We start from the raw sequence: 21,768 nt of genomic DNA, 5'->3' as shown, positions 1-21,768 counted from the left end.
AGAGGTTACACAATTACCATTTTCGAAGGAGACTAGACTGCGTGAATCTCATCAAAATTGTCAACGGTATTTAGAAAAATAGAGCTTTAACAAACCTGATTCAAACCATATAATACTGAACTTCAAAATTTAATTCAATTTCTTTTCTTTTTACAAGAGAGAATGTAATATTACTACGCATAGCTTAGCAAAATTTATTTATCTTAATAACATTTTCTACTCTGATTCTGTAACTCAGCCGGCGGCTTCGAGACTCTGTATGTATTGACAATTCTTAAAAGGAATAAAGTCCTTATCTTGTGGAAAAAAAAAATCTCTCATTAACTGGCCGTCTTCGATTTCAAAATTACGCCATCCTTTCGTATGATTGACTTCATGCAAAGAAGAAAAAAAAAAAAGTTTTTCTATTTGCCGTATACATAGTTTTCAAAATATATTAAACAAATAGTCTTGATGCTATAAATCTCTCATTGTTCTAACACAGCTCTCATGATTTTTATGAAAGAGTCCTACGATCACTCTCAATTTAACAAATCATGATTTTAAGTTTACGTGCTTGGATCCACTTTCACTTCTACCATATCTTTTGCAAGAGTACGTAACGTATTAAATATGTTTTTTAGGTGTTTCATTAACAATAATAACATTTTAACTATATTAGAAGAAAAAAAATCCTGTAAGTATATATATAACCTAAAATCCTCGACGACATTCATAAACGCAATCATTTAATTTCTTTACTTCAACGTTCAATCCCTAAAAATGAAATATCCAAGTATTTTATTGGTTCTTTTTTCATTTTTCGTCGTCTTCACAAGGGAATCAAACTCATCGGAGACTTTCACTCAATGTATAACCTCAAATTCCGATCCCAAACATCCCATCTCTCCCGCCGTGTTTTTCGCCGAAAACCCCTCCTACTCCTCCGTATTAGAAGCCAACATACGCAACCTCCGCTTCAACACCTCCGACACTCCAAAACCCTTCCTCATAATCGCCGCAAAACATGAATCCCACGTCCAAGCCGGGGTTACTTGCGATCAACGCCACAACCTTCAGATGAAAATCAGAAGCGGCGGTCACGACTACGACGGCTTGTCATATGTTACGTACTCTGGCGAACCATTCTTCGTCCTCGACATGTTCAATCTCCGGTCAGTTGACGTCGACGTGGCGAGTAAAACAGCGTGGGTCCAAACCGGTGCCGTCCTCGGAGAGGTTTATTACCATATATGGGAGAAGAGCAACACTCTAGCTTATCCCGCTGGGATTTGTCCCACGGTTGGTGTCGGTGGCCATATTAGCGGTGGAGGTTATAGTAATATGATGAGAAAACACGGTCTCACAGTAGATAATACCATCGATGCAAGAATGGTCGATGTCAATGGTATAATCAATTATAATAATCTAATTTCATTATTTTATATGCTCATTAAATTTATTAGTATAATTTTAGTTTAGTTTTTTTCCGGCAAATAATTTCATTAATTGATATCAGATCGAAAATTTAAAGTCAGTACTATACAAATACATTCATACAGAACATTTGAAATTAAACAAATTATATGCTTCATGTAATGAGTTTTTGATATATCAGCTTACTCTAGATATAGCTATATTGTTATTACTTTTATATACCTGAATATTAAGATAATAATTTATTTCTCATTCCGCTGTACATTTGAAAATTTCAGGAAAATTTTTGGATAGAAAATTAATGGGAGAAGATCACTTTTGGGCAATAAACGAAGGAGGAGGTAGCTTCGGCGTCGTTTTAGCGTACAAAATAAACATCATCGAAGTCCCTGAAAATGTCACCGTTTTTAGTATCTCCCGGACGTTAGAGCAAAACGCGACCAAAATCGTTCACCGGTGGCAGCAAGTCGCACCAGAGCTTACCGACGAGCTTTTTCTAAGACTAATCATCGACGTCGTAAATGGAACCGTTTCAACACAAAAGACAGTCAGGGCAACATTCAAAGCTATGTTTCTTGGAAACACAACAACGCTTCTGTCGATATTAAACCGGAGATCCCCAGAATTAGGTCTAATCCGGTCTGACGGCACCGAAACAAGCTGGATCCAATCTGTGCTATTCTGGGCAGATATGCAAATGGGTTCTTCTGAGAAACTTCTACTCCAGAGGAACCAAACCGTGACCTACCTAAAGAGGAAATCAGATTACGTACGTGAACCGATTTCAAGAACCGGTTTAGAATCAATTTGGAGAAAAATCCCAACTATGACTTTCACTCCATACGGTGGCGTGATGGACAAGATTCCTTCGACGGCGACACCGTTTCCACATAGAGCCGGGAACCTCTGGAAAATTCAGTACGGTTCGGATTGGAGTGAAGGTAGACTAACCAACCGGTACATGGATTTGACGAGGGAGTTGTACCAATTCATGACACCGTTTGTATCCAAGAATCCGAGACAGACGTTTCCTAATTATCGTGATCTTGATTTGGGGATTAATTCACACAATGGGAAAATAATGAGCTATGTTGAAGGTAAACGTTACGGTAAGAATTGTTTCGCAGGTAATTTTGAGAGGTTGGTGAAGAGTAAGACTCGAGTTGATAGTGGTAATTTCTTTAGGAATGAACAGAGTATTCCTGTGTTACCATAATTTTTTTGATCATTGGTTAGTGAAAATTTGTTGTTGTATAATGATTATATGTTGTAAGTCTATTAAATAAAGTTTGATATTACTATTTAGAACTCGTACTAGATGATAGTCCTGTTACATAACGAGGATTTTTTCTCACGTATTGTTAAGTTTTATATGAAAAAATATGTTATAATGTAGAAACGGATATTCACATTTATGTACTATTTTGTTGTTAAATATAAAGTGTGGTTATTATTTTTAGTATAGTATGCAATGTTATACACTTATTTTTACAGCAATAAGATTGAGTATTTGTATTGAACGTTTAAAATATATACATTGAATATAGATTTTAGATTTTAGATTAAAAGATGTCTTGTTTTTCAATATAATATTATATTAAATTATGTTTAACATTTTGTAGGATATACATATCTACTAGATTTAGTAGCTGCTCTACGTGGAGCTGGTGCTAGTCCCAATTGATACTAGTGAATCAGCCAACGGAAGACCGTGAAGTAGACGAAGAAGAACTTAGTAATTGGACCGGTCCAGGAATCGGACCAATGAAGCCGGTATGAAAGAAATAATTGTAATTGAAGATTATAATGTGATATGCATTTGAATGTATTAAATTTTTGTAATTTGTAACTCATCTTATCAACATGTTCTTTTAATTGCATTTACTGCTGAAAATGCTTCTTGATCGATCTTGTTTTAATTTGTGCTCATTCGTCATTGATAAAGTTATTGTCTTTCAATATGTAGGACTAAAAATATCTTTGCTGCTGCGTACGCTTGTCACCGTAACAATGACACATGGAACATGAGCAAAACCACATTTCTTCTCATGATTACTACCTATGACAGTTTTTCAAAATTGAGAATATTCTAAACTTTTGGCTTAAATGATGCGTTCTTTGTAAAACAGTTTTTTTGTTGAATATATATTTTTACATTAATAAAAAATGAGATTATTAGGCTGGTATAGGTGGTGATAAGTGAAGAAAGTTTTGCACCAAAAAAAAAGTGAAGAAAGTTAAAAAATAATTTTAGTTTGATATAGTAATGGTTTAAATATTAAAATTTCAAATACATTGAGTATATAAATATAATTTAAGAACACCATTTTAAATTATTAAAATACTAGGTTTTCACCCGCGGTACACCGCGGGACTAAATTATAAATTATTGTATTTTAAATAATAATTTTTAGTTTATTTAGTATTCAAATTCCCAATTAATTAATTTTTATCAAATTAATTTATAATTTTGTTTAGAATATTTTTTCTTCTTCGTACGTATACAGTTTATAACCTAATTACATTAAATTTATTATTAAATAGAATATAAAATTTTCAAACACTTAGTTTTGTTTTCTATAATTAAACAGAGGTATATGCATATATGGTATGTTAGTGTATATTTTTATGTGTATATATATTTTTTTTTTGGAATATTAAGAATGTATTGTAGTATGTGTAATATTTTGTAGTTCATATATTAAATAATTTATAAGTTAATTTTTTAAACTATGACTACAAATCTATAGTATATAAAATAAACTAATAGTTTTAGTGTTGGTTCTATAATCCAAACCCCCCATGCTAGGTGGATCACGCAACATATTCAAAGATTTTTAATCCTCAAAAACTTATCATATGAAACCCATGAAAGTAAAATATAGTATGTGAGGCTAAAAGTCAATTTTTATCAAATCAGTTTTTCAAATTTTTAAAGAACAATAGCTCTTCACTCACCTCTTTATAAAATAAGGAAATAAAATCTGTATACATTTACAATTATATACATTTACAATTATGTTTGTTACCTTTTAAAACACTTAGTTTTTATAAAAGAATAGAATATAAGTAGAGTTAATTTGTTTATTAAATTAATTATTTAATGCCAATGACATGCCTGTAAATAAGTGTCAATTTCAGGATTTATTTTATAAATGTCTCCAAAAATGTATATATAGATACAAACATAAATTAAAATAGAGAATTTGTTATAAATACTTTTTCTGGATAACTTTTTCAAAAATATCCGTTTGTTTTGAACATTTTTATTTTTACCCTTTTTTACACAATTACAATATGTTAAATTAATTTTTAGAATATTTTTTAGGTTTGGGTTCTCTATTTTACATTTAGAATATAGTTTTGAGGAGTAAGATTTAATATTTGGAGTTTAGGGCTTAGAATTTAATTCTTTTATACATAAAAAATGGGTATTTTTGAAAATGGATAATATAAAAAGATATTTTTAAAAAGTGACAGAAAAATGAGTATTTTTGAAAATCTCGGGTACATTTACGTTGATTTAAAGTTTAAATGTATCATTTTATCCTTTCATCAATTGGCATCTTCTTCTATTTCAAAATTATTTACCATCCTCCTACTATGATGATTTCAGGCAATCGATACACATGCACATACAATGAATATTTCTACAATGACAAAATTGCTGCAAATCACATTCTATGAAATCTTTTTGATCTTACTCTCTAACAATCACAATAATGGAAAGATAGCTGAAAATGTTGCAGAAATATAAAAGCTTGCACTCTTGGTTTTAAATTAGTAATGTACTCTAAAGAAACAAGAGAGTTGACTTTTCTTGGCCATAGGAAGTCAACCATTTATGTCACAACTCACAACCTAAACCACGCAAATCGGATTAAGTTCCCAAAAAAAAGTGAACACACGGCCATAATAACCTCCCCATTTGAACAACTTCACAATCCTAGAAAAAGCAACAACTTCACTAATCAGTTTCCTCCGTATTTATAGACCAATTGATCAAATCTCAAAATCATTCAAATATTTCCTGAAAAACAAAACCAAGAATCATTCAAAACAAACATCCTCCAAAATGACCAAACAATCACCAGTCTCACTTTCAGCATCAATCTTTCTCATAGTTTCTCTCTTTACTGCAACAACTGCACTCAATCCTGCGCCAGAAGACCCAATTTTCGAATTGTACATGCACGATATACTTGGCGGAAGCAGTCCTACAGCAAGACCCATTACTGGTTTGCTTGGAAACATCTACAACGGTCAAGTACCATTTGCTAAGCCTATCGGTTTCGTTCCACCCGAAAACAGTGTAGCCATACCTAATGCAAACGGCGCTTTGCCAACGGTTAACGGTATTAACGGTATTCCGTTAGGTACCGGTTTGTCTGGAACAGCGTTTTCTGGTCAGAATCTGAACGGGATTCAGACACAGTTGGGTCCTGATGGTTTGAGTCTTGGGTTCGGAACGATCACGGTGATTGACGACATAATCACATCCGGTCCTGACTTGGGGTCACAGCCACTTGGTAAGGCTCAAGGGGTTTACGTTGCCAGCTCGGCCGATGGAAGTACACAGATGATGGCTTTCACAGTTATGCTTGAAGGTGGAGAGTACAATGATAATCTCAATTTCTATGGGATTTATAGGATTGGAAGCACCATGTCACATCTGTCTGTGACTGGAGGAACCGGTAGGTTTAAGAACGCTTGCGGGTTCGCAGAGGTTAGGCCGTTGATTCCTGCAGGGCAACACTTTGTTGATGGAGCAGAGATGCTGTTGAGGATCATTGTCCATCTAAAATACTGAGAATTGTTTTAAAACTTGTGTATGAATGAATGAATGAATGTATGTGAAATGTTTGATGACATTCGTAAATTAAGAATGTTTCCTTCTTGTGCTTATTCCAAACAACTATTGTTACAAGGGTCTGGTTTCGTTTATTGCTCTCCAGTTTTGATTCCGACAAAAGAAGTGCGAATATGAATATTGTCGGAACAAACGCAGCTCAGAACACTCCAAAGAATGTGGCTGCAGCAAAGACTAAGAAGAGAGCCCCACCCACATAGCCCACCTGCATCAGAAGAGCCACCAATATTTCATCAGTTTATGAGCAATTCTGTTTCTGTGAGTAGACATGTGTAAGAATTTGCTCGTACCAGTTTCTCAGAGATATAGTTGGCAAGGAACGCGCCGCCTATGATTGCAAGCAATGTTGCCACTAAGTGTCCAGCAATAGCTCCGCTCGCAACTCCCCATGGAGACTGTGTAACATATAATTAAAAAAGAGAGAAGTTAGGTTTAGGGTTTAGTGAACTAAACCTTGTGGTGTTTGTGGGATGGTACAAATCAAACCTGTGCAGCACCAAGCGCAACAGTTGCAAGCATTGACCGATCTCCCCATTCCTGATTAGATCAAACAATCAATCAACATTTATCATAATGTAGATGGTTCAATTAAAGGTTCTTGACAAATGCAAACGAGTTCTTCTTTCTTACTGCAAAGAACACGAGGCTGAATGATTTCCACAGGATCTCAAGTGGGTTTGTGAGCTTCTTGGACGCCTTCTCTTTAACGAGTTCCTCAGCTTCAGAATATTCACCAAGTTCGATACCGGTTTCCTCACCATTCTTGAATTCCGCTGGTGGAAGATCCCATGCATCCTTAATAGATTTCAATCCAAAGAACATGAGAAGCGCAATAGCAGCATATTCTCCTATTGGTAGTGCTGTTCAAGGATAGAGAAACATCTCATCATATATTTTATCACAAAAATGGTTTGTTTGTATCAGCAAAGTGACAGCTTCAAGATACAGAAGCCTTGTGTAACTTACTTGTCTGAAACTGAGCAGGCACAGATTTAAAGATCTTGCCAATAACAACCGATAAGATAGTCATCAAAGATAAAGCTCCCATTGAACCTAAAAGGACCTTGTCAAGAAATTCAAGGTCAATAACATCAGCATTCACACCGAATAAATTAGAACAAAAGGATCAAAGAGAGTGAGAGAGATATATCAGTAGAAAACGTACCAGTGTTTTCTCATACTGCATGGCCAACAAAGCCGCAATAAAAAATGTCTGGCCAACCAAAAACGACATTGATGAGCATCCATAGAAGCAATAAGGAAAGTAATATAAAGGCGAAGTGACTCAAAATAGCAGACACAGAGAGATATATACCTTGTCTCCAATCTCGGAAACAAATATCAGTGAGAAGGCTGCTGTAAAGCCTGACTTTGCTACTGCTGCTAGAACTGAGGATGGTCCTCCTTTCACAAAAGTGATTAGAGAAAATACCAAACCGCAACTTAGTAGTACAAGTGCTATTGACAAAGAGTAAGGGAATGGCCCCTGAGGTTTTAAGCTGCACGATACAATGAAGATACAAAAATCACATATGCATTTCAATAGAGAAGTAGAACCACATAAGCTTCAATTAAGCCTATTACACAAACAAACTTAGTATTCCACAATTCACAGAGACTAGAGGCAAATCTTCTATTAAGACAGAGATTGCTTTTTTACAAACACATATAAACACCAATAGCACAATATTCCCAACTTAGTTTGCTGTCACTCCAAGAAATCCTAAAAGATACATTCATACATATAATCACCTGATCTATATTAAGTTCCTAGTCTCTTATGTCCCTAAAACGTTTCTTGCTGATGCAGCAAACAAGTAAAAGAGATGATAAAATTAAGTTCTAAACACACAATACCAACAAAAGTTGACAAACTTATACATCCAATACCACACCAATACGGATCCATCTCGATACTTTTCACACTTGGAACACAATTTCATCTATACTCATTAACTGAAAAAATATATGAGCTAGTTACCTTTCTGATGAACTGGCAGGAGATTGATCAAGAGAACTACTTTGAGATCCATCCTCCTCACCACCACTATAGCTGCCGGATCCAACTCCAGCATTTGATGCACCAACTCTAAATTTTCCCCAAAGTAAATCAAACTTTGGTCTCCGTCTACATCTCACTACAAAACTAGTTAGTACAAGTAATAAGGAATCTTTAACTAAGCTAATCTCTACATATGAATACAAAGAAGCATAAGTTTCTCTGGTGAATCCATGGAATAAAAAAAAAAAATCGAAACTTGGCTAGCAAAGTCGTGGACTTTCAAATTCATTCATAGGAGGAGGAGTAACTTACAAGGAAGAAACGTGGGTTTAATTGAAAGCTTCGGACAAGGCAACGATTCAGACACAGAGAGGAATGGGAGTTTTCTTATTGAAGATACCGCTATAGCTGCTGCGGAGTTAGCATTCTTGCTCAAGCTTGTGACCTTCATGATCTTTTTAGTCTGAATCCACGGAAGCAGAGGAGTTTAGTGAATCATTTCTTAAGCTAAATTTGTTGAAAAACAAGAAACCCAGAAAAAAATATTGAGACTTTTGTCCGAATTTTTACTCGGAAATCGAAGCAAAGAAGACTGGTTTTTGGTGATGGAGATAGATAGGATTGGAATTTGAGTTTTGTCTGTGCGGTTGGGGTTTGACTCTAGATGTGCCACGTGTATTGNTTGTTGAAAAACAAGAAACCCAGAAAGAAAGATTGAGACTGTTGTCCGAATTTTTACTCGGAAATCGAAGCAGAGAAGAATGGTTTATTGGTGATGGAGATAGTCAGATAGGATTGGAATTTGAGTTCTTTGTCTGTGCGGTTGGGGTTTGACTCTAGTAGATGTGCCACGTGTGTTGTTAGCGGATAGTTAAACGACACCGTTTTTGTTTATAGAAGTTGAGAAAGTGAGAACTGAGAAGTATGTACACCGTTTTTGTTTTCTCGATAATACAGTAGTATAGTTGAATTGCTTACTTATTCTTTACCGTTTTATTTATAGAAATTGAATTGCGATACGTTTTTTTTTTTGTCGGCAAACTTTCACTAATTAAGCCCAAGATGGGTAACATGAAAGATAAATACAAGTAGAAAACAGAGCCCAAAAGTCCGAAAAGTCCTAATTACGATACGTTTATCGTCTATAGATTCCAAAGAACTTAAATATAAGGATTTTGTGCAAAAATACCTTTTAAATATATTTTTTTTCAACTTATTTTTCTATATCAAATCAATACAAGTTAATTCCGCAATCTTAAAAGTTACGAGTAATATAATATTTAGATGTGTGTAAATTTTGCAAACTGTATAAGGTTTGTATATAAAAAATAAATAATATGTAATATAACTCTTAAATGTATTTTCTAAATGTTTTGATGATCACATACATTAGATTTTTAAAATTCTAAATATAGATTTGGACTACTCGTCATAAGCGATTCAGTTTAATAAATTATCTGTTAATATTTTACAAACTTGATGATAAAAAAGACAGATTCTATTGCATATTATTTTTTATTTCATATGATTAATTTAAATTTTCAAAGATAAAAGATAAATCTGTAAAAATTGGCCACTTTGAGCAAATCCCTTTTTTAAAACCTTTTAAAGGACTATTCTTAATAGTTTGTCGCTAATAGTAACGATGTTTTCTTAGGAAGATAACTTAAAAAGCTGATATGTTTAGTTTTAGTAATACTTTAAAACAAGGTATGAGAAGATTCGAGTCTGCACCAGAATTAGGACGGATAGAGAATTAACCTCCCAATTAGAAGAACATAAAATAGATAAAAATCATAAAATGGCGAATCACTTGAGAAAAATATTACTCAGGTCAACAAAGAATTAGCTAATCTGAGTTAACCAACCTTTGATAAAATTTAACAATAATGATAAAATTAAAATAAAGATATTCGTTAAATAAGTTGAAATTTATATATGAACCAATGTACTATTTTTATTACCCAAGGACCAAAGCTTTAGATTGAAAAAATATTAGATTTTATTTGCATTTTTGCAAGAATTTCAATGAAAGAATAATCAAGAAGTTTTTCTTTTTGTGAACAATAGAACATAATTTCTCAAAGAGTTTATATTCGTTACAATATTACATATATTATTTTGTTTATTATACGTCTTATTAGACTAATGATGTTCATGAGGATTTTTACGTCCCATATTACACACTCATATAAAAAAAATTAAGCATCAACTTTATATTATTTTTACAAGACTTTGTAAAAACATTATTCTGTCTTAAGTAATTATTTTTTCTTATATGGATGATCATGATAAAATTTGTGTACATATTTTGTATGTTTAGTAATGACAGTTACTCTTTAAATTTTATTTATAATATTAAGTAGATTTGTGATAGGCGTTAAATTAAGGATGAGGAGAAAAACTTTCAGAGCATATATTATTATATTACCTACCTAAATAGTCATAATATATTTTTTTTTTAGCTTTGTGTGACATTTGACTCTTAAGACATACATTTTAGATGCAGCCACAATAATTAAAAGATAGTAAGTTTATATTGTAAAGATATTTAAGTGTTTATTATGCATTTTCTCTCTAATTTAGTTGCCATGGTTTAGTGGTGAAACTTTGAATTCAGATTTGATATTAGAATGCAAAAAGATGAGATCCGAAAAACATATTTGTTGATTAAAAAAACTATATAATTTTATAAAAACCATTGTGGTTTGATTAAATTAAATATTAATTATGTTAATTATGCTTAGAAATCAATTTTTTTTAGATCAATGTACACTTTTTAATTACTTCTACTCATGAATATAATATATAAGGCTACTATTTTATTTTTCCAAGTTGGACAATGATATTTCCGTTCATAAACTAAGATTTGTCGATATTTACAACATTGTGTAGATTGATGAAAATTAATTTTATATGAAAAGTGAAAATTATTATCTACTTATGAGAAACTTACATCATATGCTGTAGGTGAAAGTATGAATTTCAATGAAAAATTAAATATTTGTTTATTGGTAATGTAACTAAACTTTAATGAAGAACAAATCTCATAACCTAAAACTTTGAATACTTTTGAACCAGCAGTCCCCCTATAATATAGCGTATCAATTAGGTTTCCTATATAAAAGAACAACTTTGACAAGCTTTAATATATATATATATATATCTTGGTGAATTATATTGGCTAATAACTATAATTCATACTAAATATATTTTAGCAAATCCTCTGATATGATTATTAGGTTTTGATATGTTATTAGAATTATGGTGTCATTCCTTTTTAATTAGATTTAAGGTTTTATATAGTTTTCATTTAATAGGAGAGATAGGTCGGTTTGTAAGGTTCTATATAAGAACCCTCTTATACTAATGAGAATTCCAAGCTTCCAACAATTAACCTAATTCTCAAGGAGAGAATTGGGTTAAAGGGAATTTAACTCTTAAATCTAAGGCCAAGGTTTTGGCTCATAACAACTTGGTATAAGAGCAAAACGACTCAATGGGAGAGATTGGATCCATTCAAGCTCAACTCACAAAACTGCTTGAAGCGATGGAAGCAAAACTGTCTGAAGCGATGGAATCAATGAAAGCGGAGCTGAAAGCTGACATCAACAAGATCAACAGAAGTTGACTCCGATGAAGGCTAACACCGAGGATCTGCAAAAGGCAACATGCGGCTCTGGAATCCATTGTTGCAGCCCAGCAAGAGGAGAGAGAGCAAACTAAATCAAGGATAGAAGAACTTCGTGAGGAACTTTGTGAAAACACACAAAAAACTCCAAGAGAGCTTTATGACGGAAAAAGGAGAATACACAAAAAAGTTTGAAGCTCTTTCGTTAGTTGTGGCTAAAGACGAGACTGATGAAGGAAAAGAAGAAGTCTCTATATCGAAGAGCAAACTAAACAAGGGAACATCTCAAGTCAACATAGGTTTGATAAGCGATCAGAGGGTTTCTTCAGGAGGGCCATGGACTAAACGCTCTGTGGGAAGAGAGCGTGGTCACCGCCTGGCTGACGGGGGAGGAGAGTGGCCAGTTCGACTAATTGGAGATGTCCAAGAAGAAGAAGAAACAACCAGTTACGTGACATGAGATATTAGAGTGCATAAAGGAATTGGTTGGAAGAGCTCTAGAGAAAGTGGAAGGGAAGAGGCTGATAGAATTATGGTGCCACCATCAAGGATGGAGTTTCCCCCTTACGATGGTACAACTAACGCAATTGAGTGGTTACAAAAGAGTCAAGATTATTTCAAAGATCAAGGTATCTTCAATGACGATGCAAGAGTTCGCCAAGCAACCTTTGTCTTGACTGGTAAAGCGTATCACTGGCACAACAGTTTGAGAAGGTTAGTCATGCATAGGCTAGGCTGGGCTGAATTTAAAAGGATTTGTAAAAGTCTTTTTGGAAAGGCCGATGCTGTGAATCCAATTGGAGAGTTATGTAATCTATGACATACGGGAACAGTTGATGAGTATTGTAACTAATTTGAGGATTGTTTGGGAAGGCAAACGAGACTAACTGGAGACCAACAACTCTGGCAGTTTTGCGTTGGACTTACAGATAGTTTAAGGAAGGAAGTCGAGTATCTCCGTCCTGAGACCATTTTCTAAGCTCATAACACCCTCATCACCAATTTGAGTTATTTAAAAAGTGGCATAACTCATTTCTCCTCATAAATGACAATTTTTGTCTCCTCATTTCTCCTCATAAATGAAACCCAAAAGTGCTAATCTATATAATAATAACAATCAGAATAAATACCAACAACAGTTGCGATTTTTCGTCGTACCTTTTTGTAAAATAGATATTTTTTTTTTTGACAGAAAATTTTAACGGTTGCATCTCTCTAAAAAGTTGCGCCTGTTAAATGTGTCTATTACAAACAGTTGTGTCTATTCAAATGTTCACATCTTTATAAATTTATATATAAGTGATTTCTCATCATTGTACTCAAATTTTTTTATATATATTTTTGACATAAATTTTTTACAGTTGCGTCTCTCTCAAAAGTTGCGTCTGTTGAATATAGAGTTGTGTCTTTTACAAATAGTTGTATCTATTCAAATGTTCACATCTTTAGAAATCTATATATAAATAACTTCTCATCATTGTATTAAAAATTTCTTTATATTTGTATTAGTTAAAAGAGAATTTTATATTTTTGACAGAATTTTTTTACAGTTGCGTCTTTCTCAAAAGTTACATCTCTCTCAAAAGTTGCGTCTGTTGAATATAAAGTTGTGTCTTTTACAAACAGTTGTGTCTATTAAATGCTCACATCTTTAGAAATCTATATATAAATAATTTCTCATCATTGTATTCAATTGTTTTTTATATTTGTATTAGTTAAAAGAGAATTTGTTAGAAATGATGTTTCATCATTGTAAAAAATTTATTGCAGTTTGATATATTTTGTTAATCGTTGTAATATTTAATTATATCCAGTCTCTAGGTATACATCTTTATAAATTATCAATTTTAATATATTAAAAAAATATATTTTAGCTGTTTAATTGAACCATTACAATATTGGTATAATTAATATTTAAGATCACATTACTTGAATAAACTATTCATAAATTATTATTTCTTATTTTTAAATAAATAAAATATATTTAAATGAATTGTTGCAACCTTTTAATTACACCACGACAAATTTTGTTTATTTAATGAACCATTAAAACTTTTGATTTATCTTATGGACCGTTGCAATTTTTTTGGTAAATTTGATATTTATGGTTGTGTCTACAATACTAAAATATATTTAAATAATTTTTTGTTTTCGTTTAAGTAATCTTAAGATACTCTCTTTAACCATCTATTCATCGAGGGTTATCAGGTATGAATCCAAACCAAAATTATTGTTTTTAGCTGTAAAAAAATATGGTTCAAGTTGGTTTTTTTTTGTCACAAGTATATATCTACTCCATGCTTTTTGATTAGAAAACAAATTCTATTATAGAAAACAATATGGATTTCTATATTTCTATTTTTTTAAAAAAATATCTGATTATGAGGTAAAAATAATAATAAAATATTAAAATTTGTTCTATCATATTTTCTATTGTTGGGAATATTCAGTTTATTGGGAGATGAAAAATCGGTGATCTATATAAAAGTTGACGGTTGAGATGATTGTCCAATAAACTATCTTGACGACAAAGACTTATCTACAACTTTATATAGGTTAAAGGAATTTGTATATTTAGTTCTAGTCATAATACAATCAAATTGAAATCTTAACAACAAAATATACTGAATATGAAATATTTAAAAGTTTGAAAAGGTTTTGGATTCTGAGTGCCAAAAAAAAGAGAAGCATGTGAGAGCAATGAACCCGATCGTCCTTGGCCGACCATCTTCTTTAGACGCACACATTGTGATGCTACATCATACACCTAAATATTATTGTTATAAGTTTTAAGTATTATTATTCCCCTCTAATATTTATTATATTATTTATTTATGTGTGACTCGGGATAATTAACCAGCATCTTAGGCGTAGAAAAATAAGTAGTAAATACATTCAATATTGGATTAACTATATATATATATATATAATCTATTATAATTGCCAAAATGTTTAATGACTATAGGTTGTTTTATATAGAAACATGTTTCATCTATAAAACGATTGTTTTTTGTATTATATATTCATTAACAATACTGCCTTATGAAAATAGATATATTTTTTTTATATGAATATATAACTGAGTTTTGATTCAAGTAAATAAAATATGTGATAATTTTCTGTTTAGTTATATTCAAATTTGTGAGGATTGGTAATTTTCTTACTGATTGACTGAATAGTAATATTAATATTATTTTTTTCTGAAGTAAAAATTGATTTTGGAAATAGAAATATGTTTGAGTTATGCTAAAAAATATAAAAATAATTAATTTAAATGAATTTAAACAAAGAATTATGTCATATTAAGAATTGTCCTCAATTAATATTTTTAATATTTGTAATTTATTATATGATTATTTAAAAAATTTATAGTGTCTTATACAATGTATTCATAATTTTATCATTTAAAACAAAACAAAAAGAAATAAATTGAAAATTATAATAATTTACATATGATATTTGACAACAAGAGAACAAGTTGTAATGGTTCATAAAATATACAAAAATATGATTATAAGGTTAAGAAGATAAAACACGACTGTAGATTGCATTTATTCATTTTTTCAGAAATTAAAAATATTTACAAAATGACACAGATAAAAGGTTACATTGAAAATGAAGTGACCTTAGTGCAGTGGCAGGAGGTAAGTCCATTTGTAGAAGGCACCATCATGCCAGGGATCGAGTCCCACTTCCTACGAATGTAGGAATTTGGCTAATGGGTCGGCCAGTTGTGGCCCAATGGTTGACAAAAAAAAAAAGAGGTTATATTGAAAAGATGTGAACGAAAGGTTACGAATAAAAGCGAACGAAATAACACGACTGCAATATAATCTCATGGCAGTTAATCGTAAAAGTTTGTTTAATTTGATTTGTGTACTGTGTAGCATTGATAATTATTTATTTAATCATATGTGAAAGTAAGATTATTTTTTAAAGTATATTTTTCAAATAAAATTTAAATAATTTTTCAAAAAATTGTATGTTAATTTTATTAAATAGTTTAAAAATCTTAATAGTTTAATAAATAAATTTAATTAAAGAATTTTTGTAATAAATATTTTACTAAAATGAGTTCCCCGCGATATCGCGGGGCTCCATACCTAGTATTTGTTAAAAATAAAGAAAACAAAAATTTGCCATTTGCTTTCTTTTTTACTATTTCTTTTAGTTCAAGTATTACAGAGATGGAGACTCTGATGACACAATTCACTAACAAAACCTTCCCGATTAATTAACCCATATAACAAAAATGTTGTAGCCGTACAATGTAATCTAAAGAATCTAACACCTATATAAACCACAAAAGTAAGGCAACCAATAAAGCTATAGAGACAGTACTCTTGTTTATTATTACATAAGCTCCAGATTCATCGGTGTTAGTCGTAGTGGTTCCCTCTGGATTAAGTCCACCGCCACCTATTCCAAACGGTGATGTCGTGGTGCCAGACGGTGGCCTCAGTGTCGTCATTGGACTATTTCCGGTGGTTGTTTTAGGTGTTCCTCCCACCGTGGTAGTCGAAGCTGACCCTCCAGCGTTACTGCCATGACCAAACCAAAAAAGTTTCACTGAAATAGTTTAGAATATAATTGTCTTGTTCAGTTAATTAAGAAATAAATGCATTACTATTCACAGTCCAAATTATAAAACGATGATATGAGTACTGATAAGTGTTTATAGCTTAATTATAATAACGAAGGTAATAATCTTTTACTTACGATAAAAAACTCTTTTGTTTTTTTTTTTAACAAAAACGATATACAACATTTGAAATAAATCTATAAAGTAATGTTTTGGGAAAAAGGATTAAAAACATACTATTTATTTTCCTGAGAATTGAGAATCTTTTAAAAATAAGTAAATGCAACAACTTCAACTTGTATAAACTTGTTCTTCACGAAATCTCTAAAGTAGAAACACTGCAACACGCTTTTTTTCTTTTTCTTTTCCCTTTTTTTTTTTTATTTCTTTTCCCTTAGTTATTAGAAACTTGTACCATTCTGACCAAACGAACATAAACAGAATATAGAACTAAAGAAAAAGCAAACAGGGATCTCTACCGTTGATTGATCTACTCATAAAGTTCAACGGTCCAGAAACATGGAATGGGATATGCATTAAAAAGTCATGCAAATTAGTACGTACGACGCATGAATAGCATCACGATCTCAGTCAAATGAATGAAAAAATCGTGAGGTGGAGTTACCTTTTTAAAAAAAACAGAAGACGATAAAATTATCAGCCAAAATTTTAGTGAAATATATCCAAATCGGTTTAAAATCATGTGTATTAGAGGAAAAAATTTAAAACTATTATTGCTTACGAGTATGTAATATGCAAAATAAACACATCGGATTAAAATTACGTACCGCACAGAATTTGGATATACGCATGATCCATAACCTACACCACAATAGTAAACCAAGTCAGAGCGAGTTGAAAACCCACAAAAGAAAATCATATACACAAATTTTTTATTGTTACTAAACCAACCTGAAAATGTATGCAACATGAATAATGCAAAAAATTCAAAAAAAAAAAAAACTGTCGAAGGAAAAATACCATAAACTATAATAACACTTTTACTGAGCTAAGCCTTTGTGAAATACATACTAGGATCGGTTTTGGCGATTGTGGATGTGCCAGCGAAGTTGCATGAGCCAGGAGCCATGGCTGCACGCTGAAAGTAGCTGTTGAAAGCGTAAGATGCGTGAGCCTGAACGGTGTTCGGGAGGAAACAGAGACCATTGGGTTGGATTGGAGCGCAGTCAGCTCCAGCAGCGCATGCATAGTCTAAAGCCGCCTGAAGCGCCTGGCTTGTAACATCGAACCGAGCAACGCACCACATGGCAGCGGATGAACGTAAGAGAAGAAGGAGGAGGAAGGAGAGAGTTTGGAGATAGAGAGCCATTGGGAAGTGGTAAGAGAGAATGAAAAGAAAGGAGTGAGAGTGAAGAGTTTGAGTGTGGAGCCTTACCACTCACTCTCTTTTGCTTTTGCTTTGTTTTTTTTTTCTTTTCTTTTTAATTTACATTTTTTTGTGTTTCTGTCTTTTTTTTTTTTTTGTTTTTTTTTTGCTTATGTTGAAATTGAGCTTTCCGTGTTGATTTTTAAATATAAAGATTAAATAAAAGTTATTAGGATAATTGTAATCGAAATATACATATGAAACCTATCAATTGAAATATTAGAATAAAAGCATGCCATATGTGGAATTGAAAGCAGAGTTTCCAAATTCAGATCCGTTGATAAAAAATGTAATAATAACGTTTAGGTATATTCTGTAATTTGAAATTTTAATTTATAAGATATATGTTTAAAAAATATATTAAATTTTGGCTAGTTTTTTATAGAGCGAGACTCCTATCCATGGTTATCATGAATTTTGGAAAGATTAGAAAACTCAGCTTATTGTTATATATACAAGAGAATATGTACTAGATAGCAAAAAAATATAACATAATTAAGAAAATACCACAATTGTACAGTGCTTGTTAGAGGATATTCTCTCTCTTCAAATACAATTACACTTATACTCATTTCAAATATTACATGTTAATTTTTTAAATATCATGTTGTTCTTTTTTTTTTCCACATAAATAACAAACTCTCTCTCCCCTCATACACTCTCTCTCTTTTTCAGTTCTCTCTATTACTCTTTCTCTAATCTCTTCCCTCATGTTCACTCACGTTGAAACATTTGTCATTTTTTTTTCTTTATTTCTCTCTCTCTTCTCTCATATCTACTTACATTAGAACTCTGCTATTATGTTTTGGAACATGCTATTTCTTCAAATTACATGCAATATTAGTTACTTTCTCTTTGTAACATGTTATTTTTTATATAACACGCTATTTTAATATATTGAACGTTATTTAGTTGAATATAATATATGAAATATAATAATCTCATGCATCATTCATTCTTTCTAATCTAACATTAAAATACAATAGGATAATTATGTCTTTTCACTCCATAATAAACGTGTGCCCAATGATATTTTCCTATAAAAAAATATTGTTGTGGTATTTTCTTTATTTCTTTCCACAATTATGGTATTTGCTAATATTACCCTATATACAACAGTCCGTATTAACCGCTCCTTCAGTTTCTTGAAACCTTTTTCACACTTGTCTACGTACATAGTTAAATGAACTATCATTTTTTTGCTATTAATTGTGTTAAGAGGTGTTAGCCAAATTTGTAAATCCTGTTACAAATTTATATTTTATGGTAATAACTGGCTAGATAGAGCAAGAAATCAGTGATCATTGTTTTTCCATGGGTATGATGAATGCCTCTATTATTTTCTTCGATACTGCAAGACCAGAAACCGATATGGATCTGCCAAAAGATGCACTTTCTCTTCATGCATGATATTTCTTGGCTTCGAGAATAGGTTAAGTTATCATCTAAGACTACTGCACAAGATTATCTAAATAGTATTTAGTAAATACTCTTCGAAGACATCATTCATGAACTTCATGGATAGAGCTGAGGCTTTCATTAGATCCAAAGGCATGTCCACTGAATTGAAGTGCCTATAACCACTACAAGAAAACAGGCGTTTAGCGACTCCAATAATCGTCGCTAAATAGTCGCAAAAACCTACTTTGCGACTACTACGCGACTATTTCAGATGGTCGCTAAGAAATGGTCGCAAAATTTAGGTGTCTCAAAATAGTCGCAAATTTACAACGGAATTATGACTGCCGTTATATAGTTGCCAATAAGCGACTCTTTACAGACTCTTTATATTAGGAAGCTTCGGTCGTAAAGGTAGTTACAAGTCAGTCGCAAGTTAGTGATTAAATTGTGTGACCATTTTCAGACTCCTTGCTGTCGTCGTAAACTAGTCCTCGTTTATTAGTAACCATTTTGCCACTAATCTGATAATTTCATAGAAATAAATTTGGTCGCAATTTGGTGACATTTTAGCATATAATAAACATGTTTTATCTATCAAATTTGGAATGAATCACAATAAATTAAAATTGAAAACCAAATTACCACAAAAGATATCATAATCATTTATTAAACATAAAGATTAGCATAATCATTGTATTAACCAAAAAGATCATCCTAAAGCAAAAACAAGTAAAAAGTCTCAAACAAGCAATTCATGTTTTTTTAGAAAAGACAATGTTTAGAACTTGGAGTAAGTGGAGAAAGGGGATGTGGTGGCTGGTGTTGTGTCTAACTCGGTTGCTGGTGAGTACCTGACACGGTGGCTGGTGGTTTGATGTCTTATGGTGTGGAGTCTTTAGGTGCGGTTGCTGGTACAGTTGGTCGCAAGGAAGCCATAAAAGTTGTAAATCCTGGATCTTTATCTTTCATGTAGCTGACAAGGTTATCGGTCTTCATTTGAGATTCTTGATGCTCCTTATCACGTCGAGCATTCTCAGCATCTAGATGAGCTATCTTGCGGCAAAGTTGTTCTTGAAGCTCGAGAAGTGTTGGTGTTGATGGAGAAGATTCTGCATAGCTTTCTTTCCTTTTCCCTTTCCTAAGCGTCTCAACAAGAGATCCAAGGCCAAAAAGGTTTCCCTTCTCATCTGTTGAGTACACTAAAACAAAGAAAAACATCAAGGCTAGAAACAAGTCTTAAGAAATCAAAATGCTCAGCAAATAAAGAAACCATGCGGATTAAGAAAACTAAAATATGGATTAAGAAAGGAAAATACTCATTCTTTTCATCAAAATAAAGAAAGTTACCATTAAGAATAATCATACACACTTATCAAAATAAAGAAACTAAGGAGTTACCTTAAGAAAGATTTCATTCTTTTCATCAATGCTGAGAGTACGATGAGTTGAACGTTCAGAAGAATTCCCTGAATTTTCTGGACCATCATCGTCCACTTCACACAGTCTCTCCTCTAATGTTTTCTCATAAGTCTCAGCTACTTGTTTAGCTTTTTGATCAACAAACGATCCGTCAGCTCAAGTATGTGTCTTCATGAACACTTCACCAAATGATACCGGACGGCCCAATTCTTCTTCCTACAAAGAAATTGTGAAATGTTAAAATCATGGAAACAAGGTGTTTAGGGTGTTAAAATCATGGAAGCAAGCTGTTTAGGGTGTTAAAATCATGGAAGCAATGTTAAATTACCATTTCTTGATGAATTTGCACATATGATTTCTGACCGGCAAGGTGTTTGTGGACTCCAAGACCACCACGATCAGAGTTTCTGCACTGCGAGGCATTTGAGCTCCTCTCCATTACATCAGGTTCGTTCCAATGATCACACATCTCAGCCCACAGTTCTGCACTGGTGATCCAAACAGGTTGTTTACCACTGCTTTTAGCTTGACTAACAATGCCTTTCAATCGTTTCTTGGCTATCTTTAAGAACCCCTCTCTAACAAGCTCAGTAATCCCAGTATCCCTATGACAACCCGTCCCGCTGACCCCACTAGCTGCCCCAACGAACCGTCTGTGGACCCTGCTAGCCCCCTGCTAGCCGTCCCAACAGATCCCAAGCTGGCCCTGGAGGGCATCGATCCTAACCCCTCACTGTGGATATCCAAATCCACCAGTAGGATATTGGTGCACCAGGTGTTCCTCGAACCCTGGTCCCCACCCTTTAACAACCTTCCCACAGGACAAGCTGTCACCAATTGATCGATGCCCTGCAGGGCCAGCTTGGGGTCCGTTAGGACGATTTACGGAGGGTTAGTAGGGTCCACAGACGGTCCGCTGGAGCAGCTAGCGGTGGGCTAGTGGGGTCCGCAGGACGGGTTGTCATATAAAAATTGATTTTTATGTGAGAACCCGTCCCGCATACCCCACTAGCCCACCGCTAGCTGCCCCAACGGACCGTCCGTGGACCCCACTAGCCCA

At 32.9% G+C, this 21,768-nt stretch overlaps 3 protein-coding genes and 1 pseudogene across 4 annotated transcripts; 2 read left to right on the top strand and 2 right to left on the bottom strand.

Annotated features, from left to right (window-relative positions):
- Positions 700 to 3,256, top strand: LOC104723839 (reticuline oxidase-like protein). Of its 2 annotated transcripts, XM_019232164.1 has the most exons (3): positions 700 to 1,387; positions 1,695 to 2,525; positions 3,039 to 3,256. In XM_019232164.1, exons 1-3 carry the CDS (start codon positions 763 to 765, stop codon positions 3,098 to 3,100), a joined length of 1,518 nt encoding a protein of 505 aa, XP_019087709.1. In that variant the 5' UTR covers positions 700 to 762; the 3' UTR covers positions 3,101 to 3,256. The 2 variants fall into 2 exon arrangements, with proteins under 2 accessions (XP_019087709.1, XP_010440562.1); XM_010442260.2 differs by lacking the exon at positions 3,039 to 3,256 and having other exon boundaries at positions 763 to 1,387; positions 1,695 to 2,717.
- On the top strand, positions 5,349 to 6,246 carry LOC104723837 (dirigent protein 18-like). Its single transcript, XM_010442258.2, has one exon. It carries the CDS (start codon positions 5,492 to 5,494, stop codon positions 6,224 to 6,226), a length of 735 nt encoding a protein of 244 aa, XP_010440560.1. The 5' UTR covers positions 5,349 to 5,491; the 3' UTR covers positions 6,227 to 6,246.
- LOC104723838 (GDT1-like protein 2, chloroplastic) lies at positions 6,267 to 8,917 on the bottom strand. Its single transcript, XM_010442259.2, has 9 exons — positions 8,601 to 8,917; positions 8,268 to 8,424; positions 7,602 to 7,785; positions 7,452 to 7,499; positions 7,253 to 7,349; positions 6,917 to 7,146; positions 6,773 to 6,823; positions 6,577 to 6,681; positions 6,267 to 6,491 (listed from the first exon to the last, which is right to left on the bottom strand). The coding sequence occupies exons 1-9, from the start codon at positions 8,737 to 8,739 to the stop codon at positions 6,426 to 6,428; spliced, it is 1,077 nt and encodes a 358-aa protein (XP_010440561.1). The 5' UTR covers positions 8,740 to 8,917; the 3' UTR covers positions 6,267 to 6,425.
- LOC104723836 lies at positions 16,128 to 17,942 on the bottom strand (annotated as a pseudogene).

Source organism: Camelina sativa, chromosome 11 (assembly GCF_000633955.1).
Source record: "Camelina sativa cultivar DH55 chromosome 11, Cs, whole genome shotgun sequence".
Taxonomy (NCBI): Eukaryota; Viridiplantae; Streptophyta; class Magnoliopsida; order Brassicales; family Brassicaceae; genus Camelina; species Camelina sativa.
The sequence above is the reverse complement of the archived record's forward strand: the minus strand, read 5'-3'. Positions and strand labels throughout refer to the sequence as shown.

What these genes read in the sequence shown, in the direction of transcription:
- LOC104723839 (XM_010442260.2), top strand. Translation starts at nt 763, where the DNA reads ATGAAATATCCAAGTATTTTATTGGTTCTTTTTTCATTTTTCGTCGTC. An exon ending in AAGAATGGTCGATGTCAATG is followed by an intron (nt 1,388 to 1,694) that starts GTATAATCAATT and finishes TGAAAATTTCAG; the next exon opens with GAAAATTTTTGGATAGAAAA.
- LOC104723837 (XM_010442258.2), top strand. Translation starts at nt 5,492, where the DNA reads ATGACCAAACAATCACCAGTCTCACTTTCAGCATCAATCTTTCTCATA.
- LOC104723838 (XM_010442259.2), bottom strand. Translation starts at nt 8,739, where the DNA reads ATGAAGGTCACAAGCTTGAGCAAGAATGCTAACTCCGCAGCAGCTATA. An exon ending in TCAGCCTCGTGTTCTTTGCA is followed by an intron (nt 6,824 to 6,916) that starts GTAAGAAAGAAG and finishes TGATCTAATCAG; the next exon opens with GAATGGGGAGATCGGTCAAT. An exon ending in ACTATATCTCTGAGAAACTG is followed by an intron (nt 6,492 to 6,576) that starts GTACGAGCAAAT and finishes CTTCTGATGCAG; the next exon opens with GTGGGCTATGTGGGTGGGGC.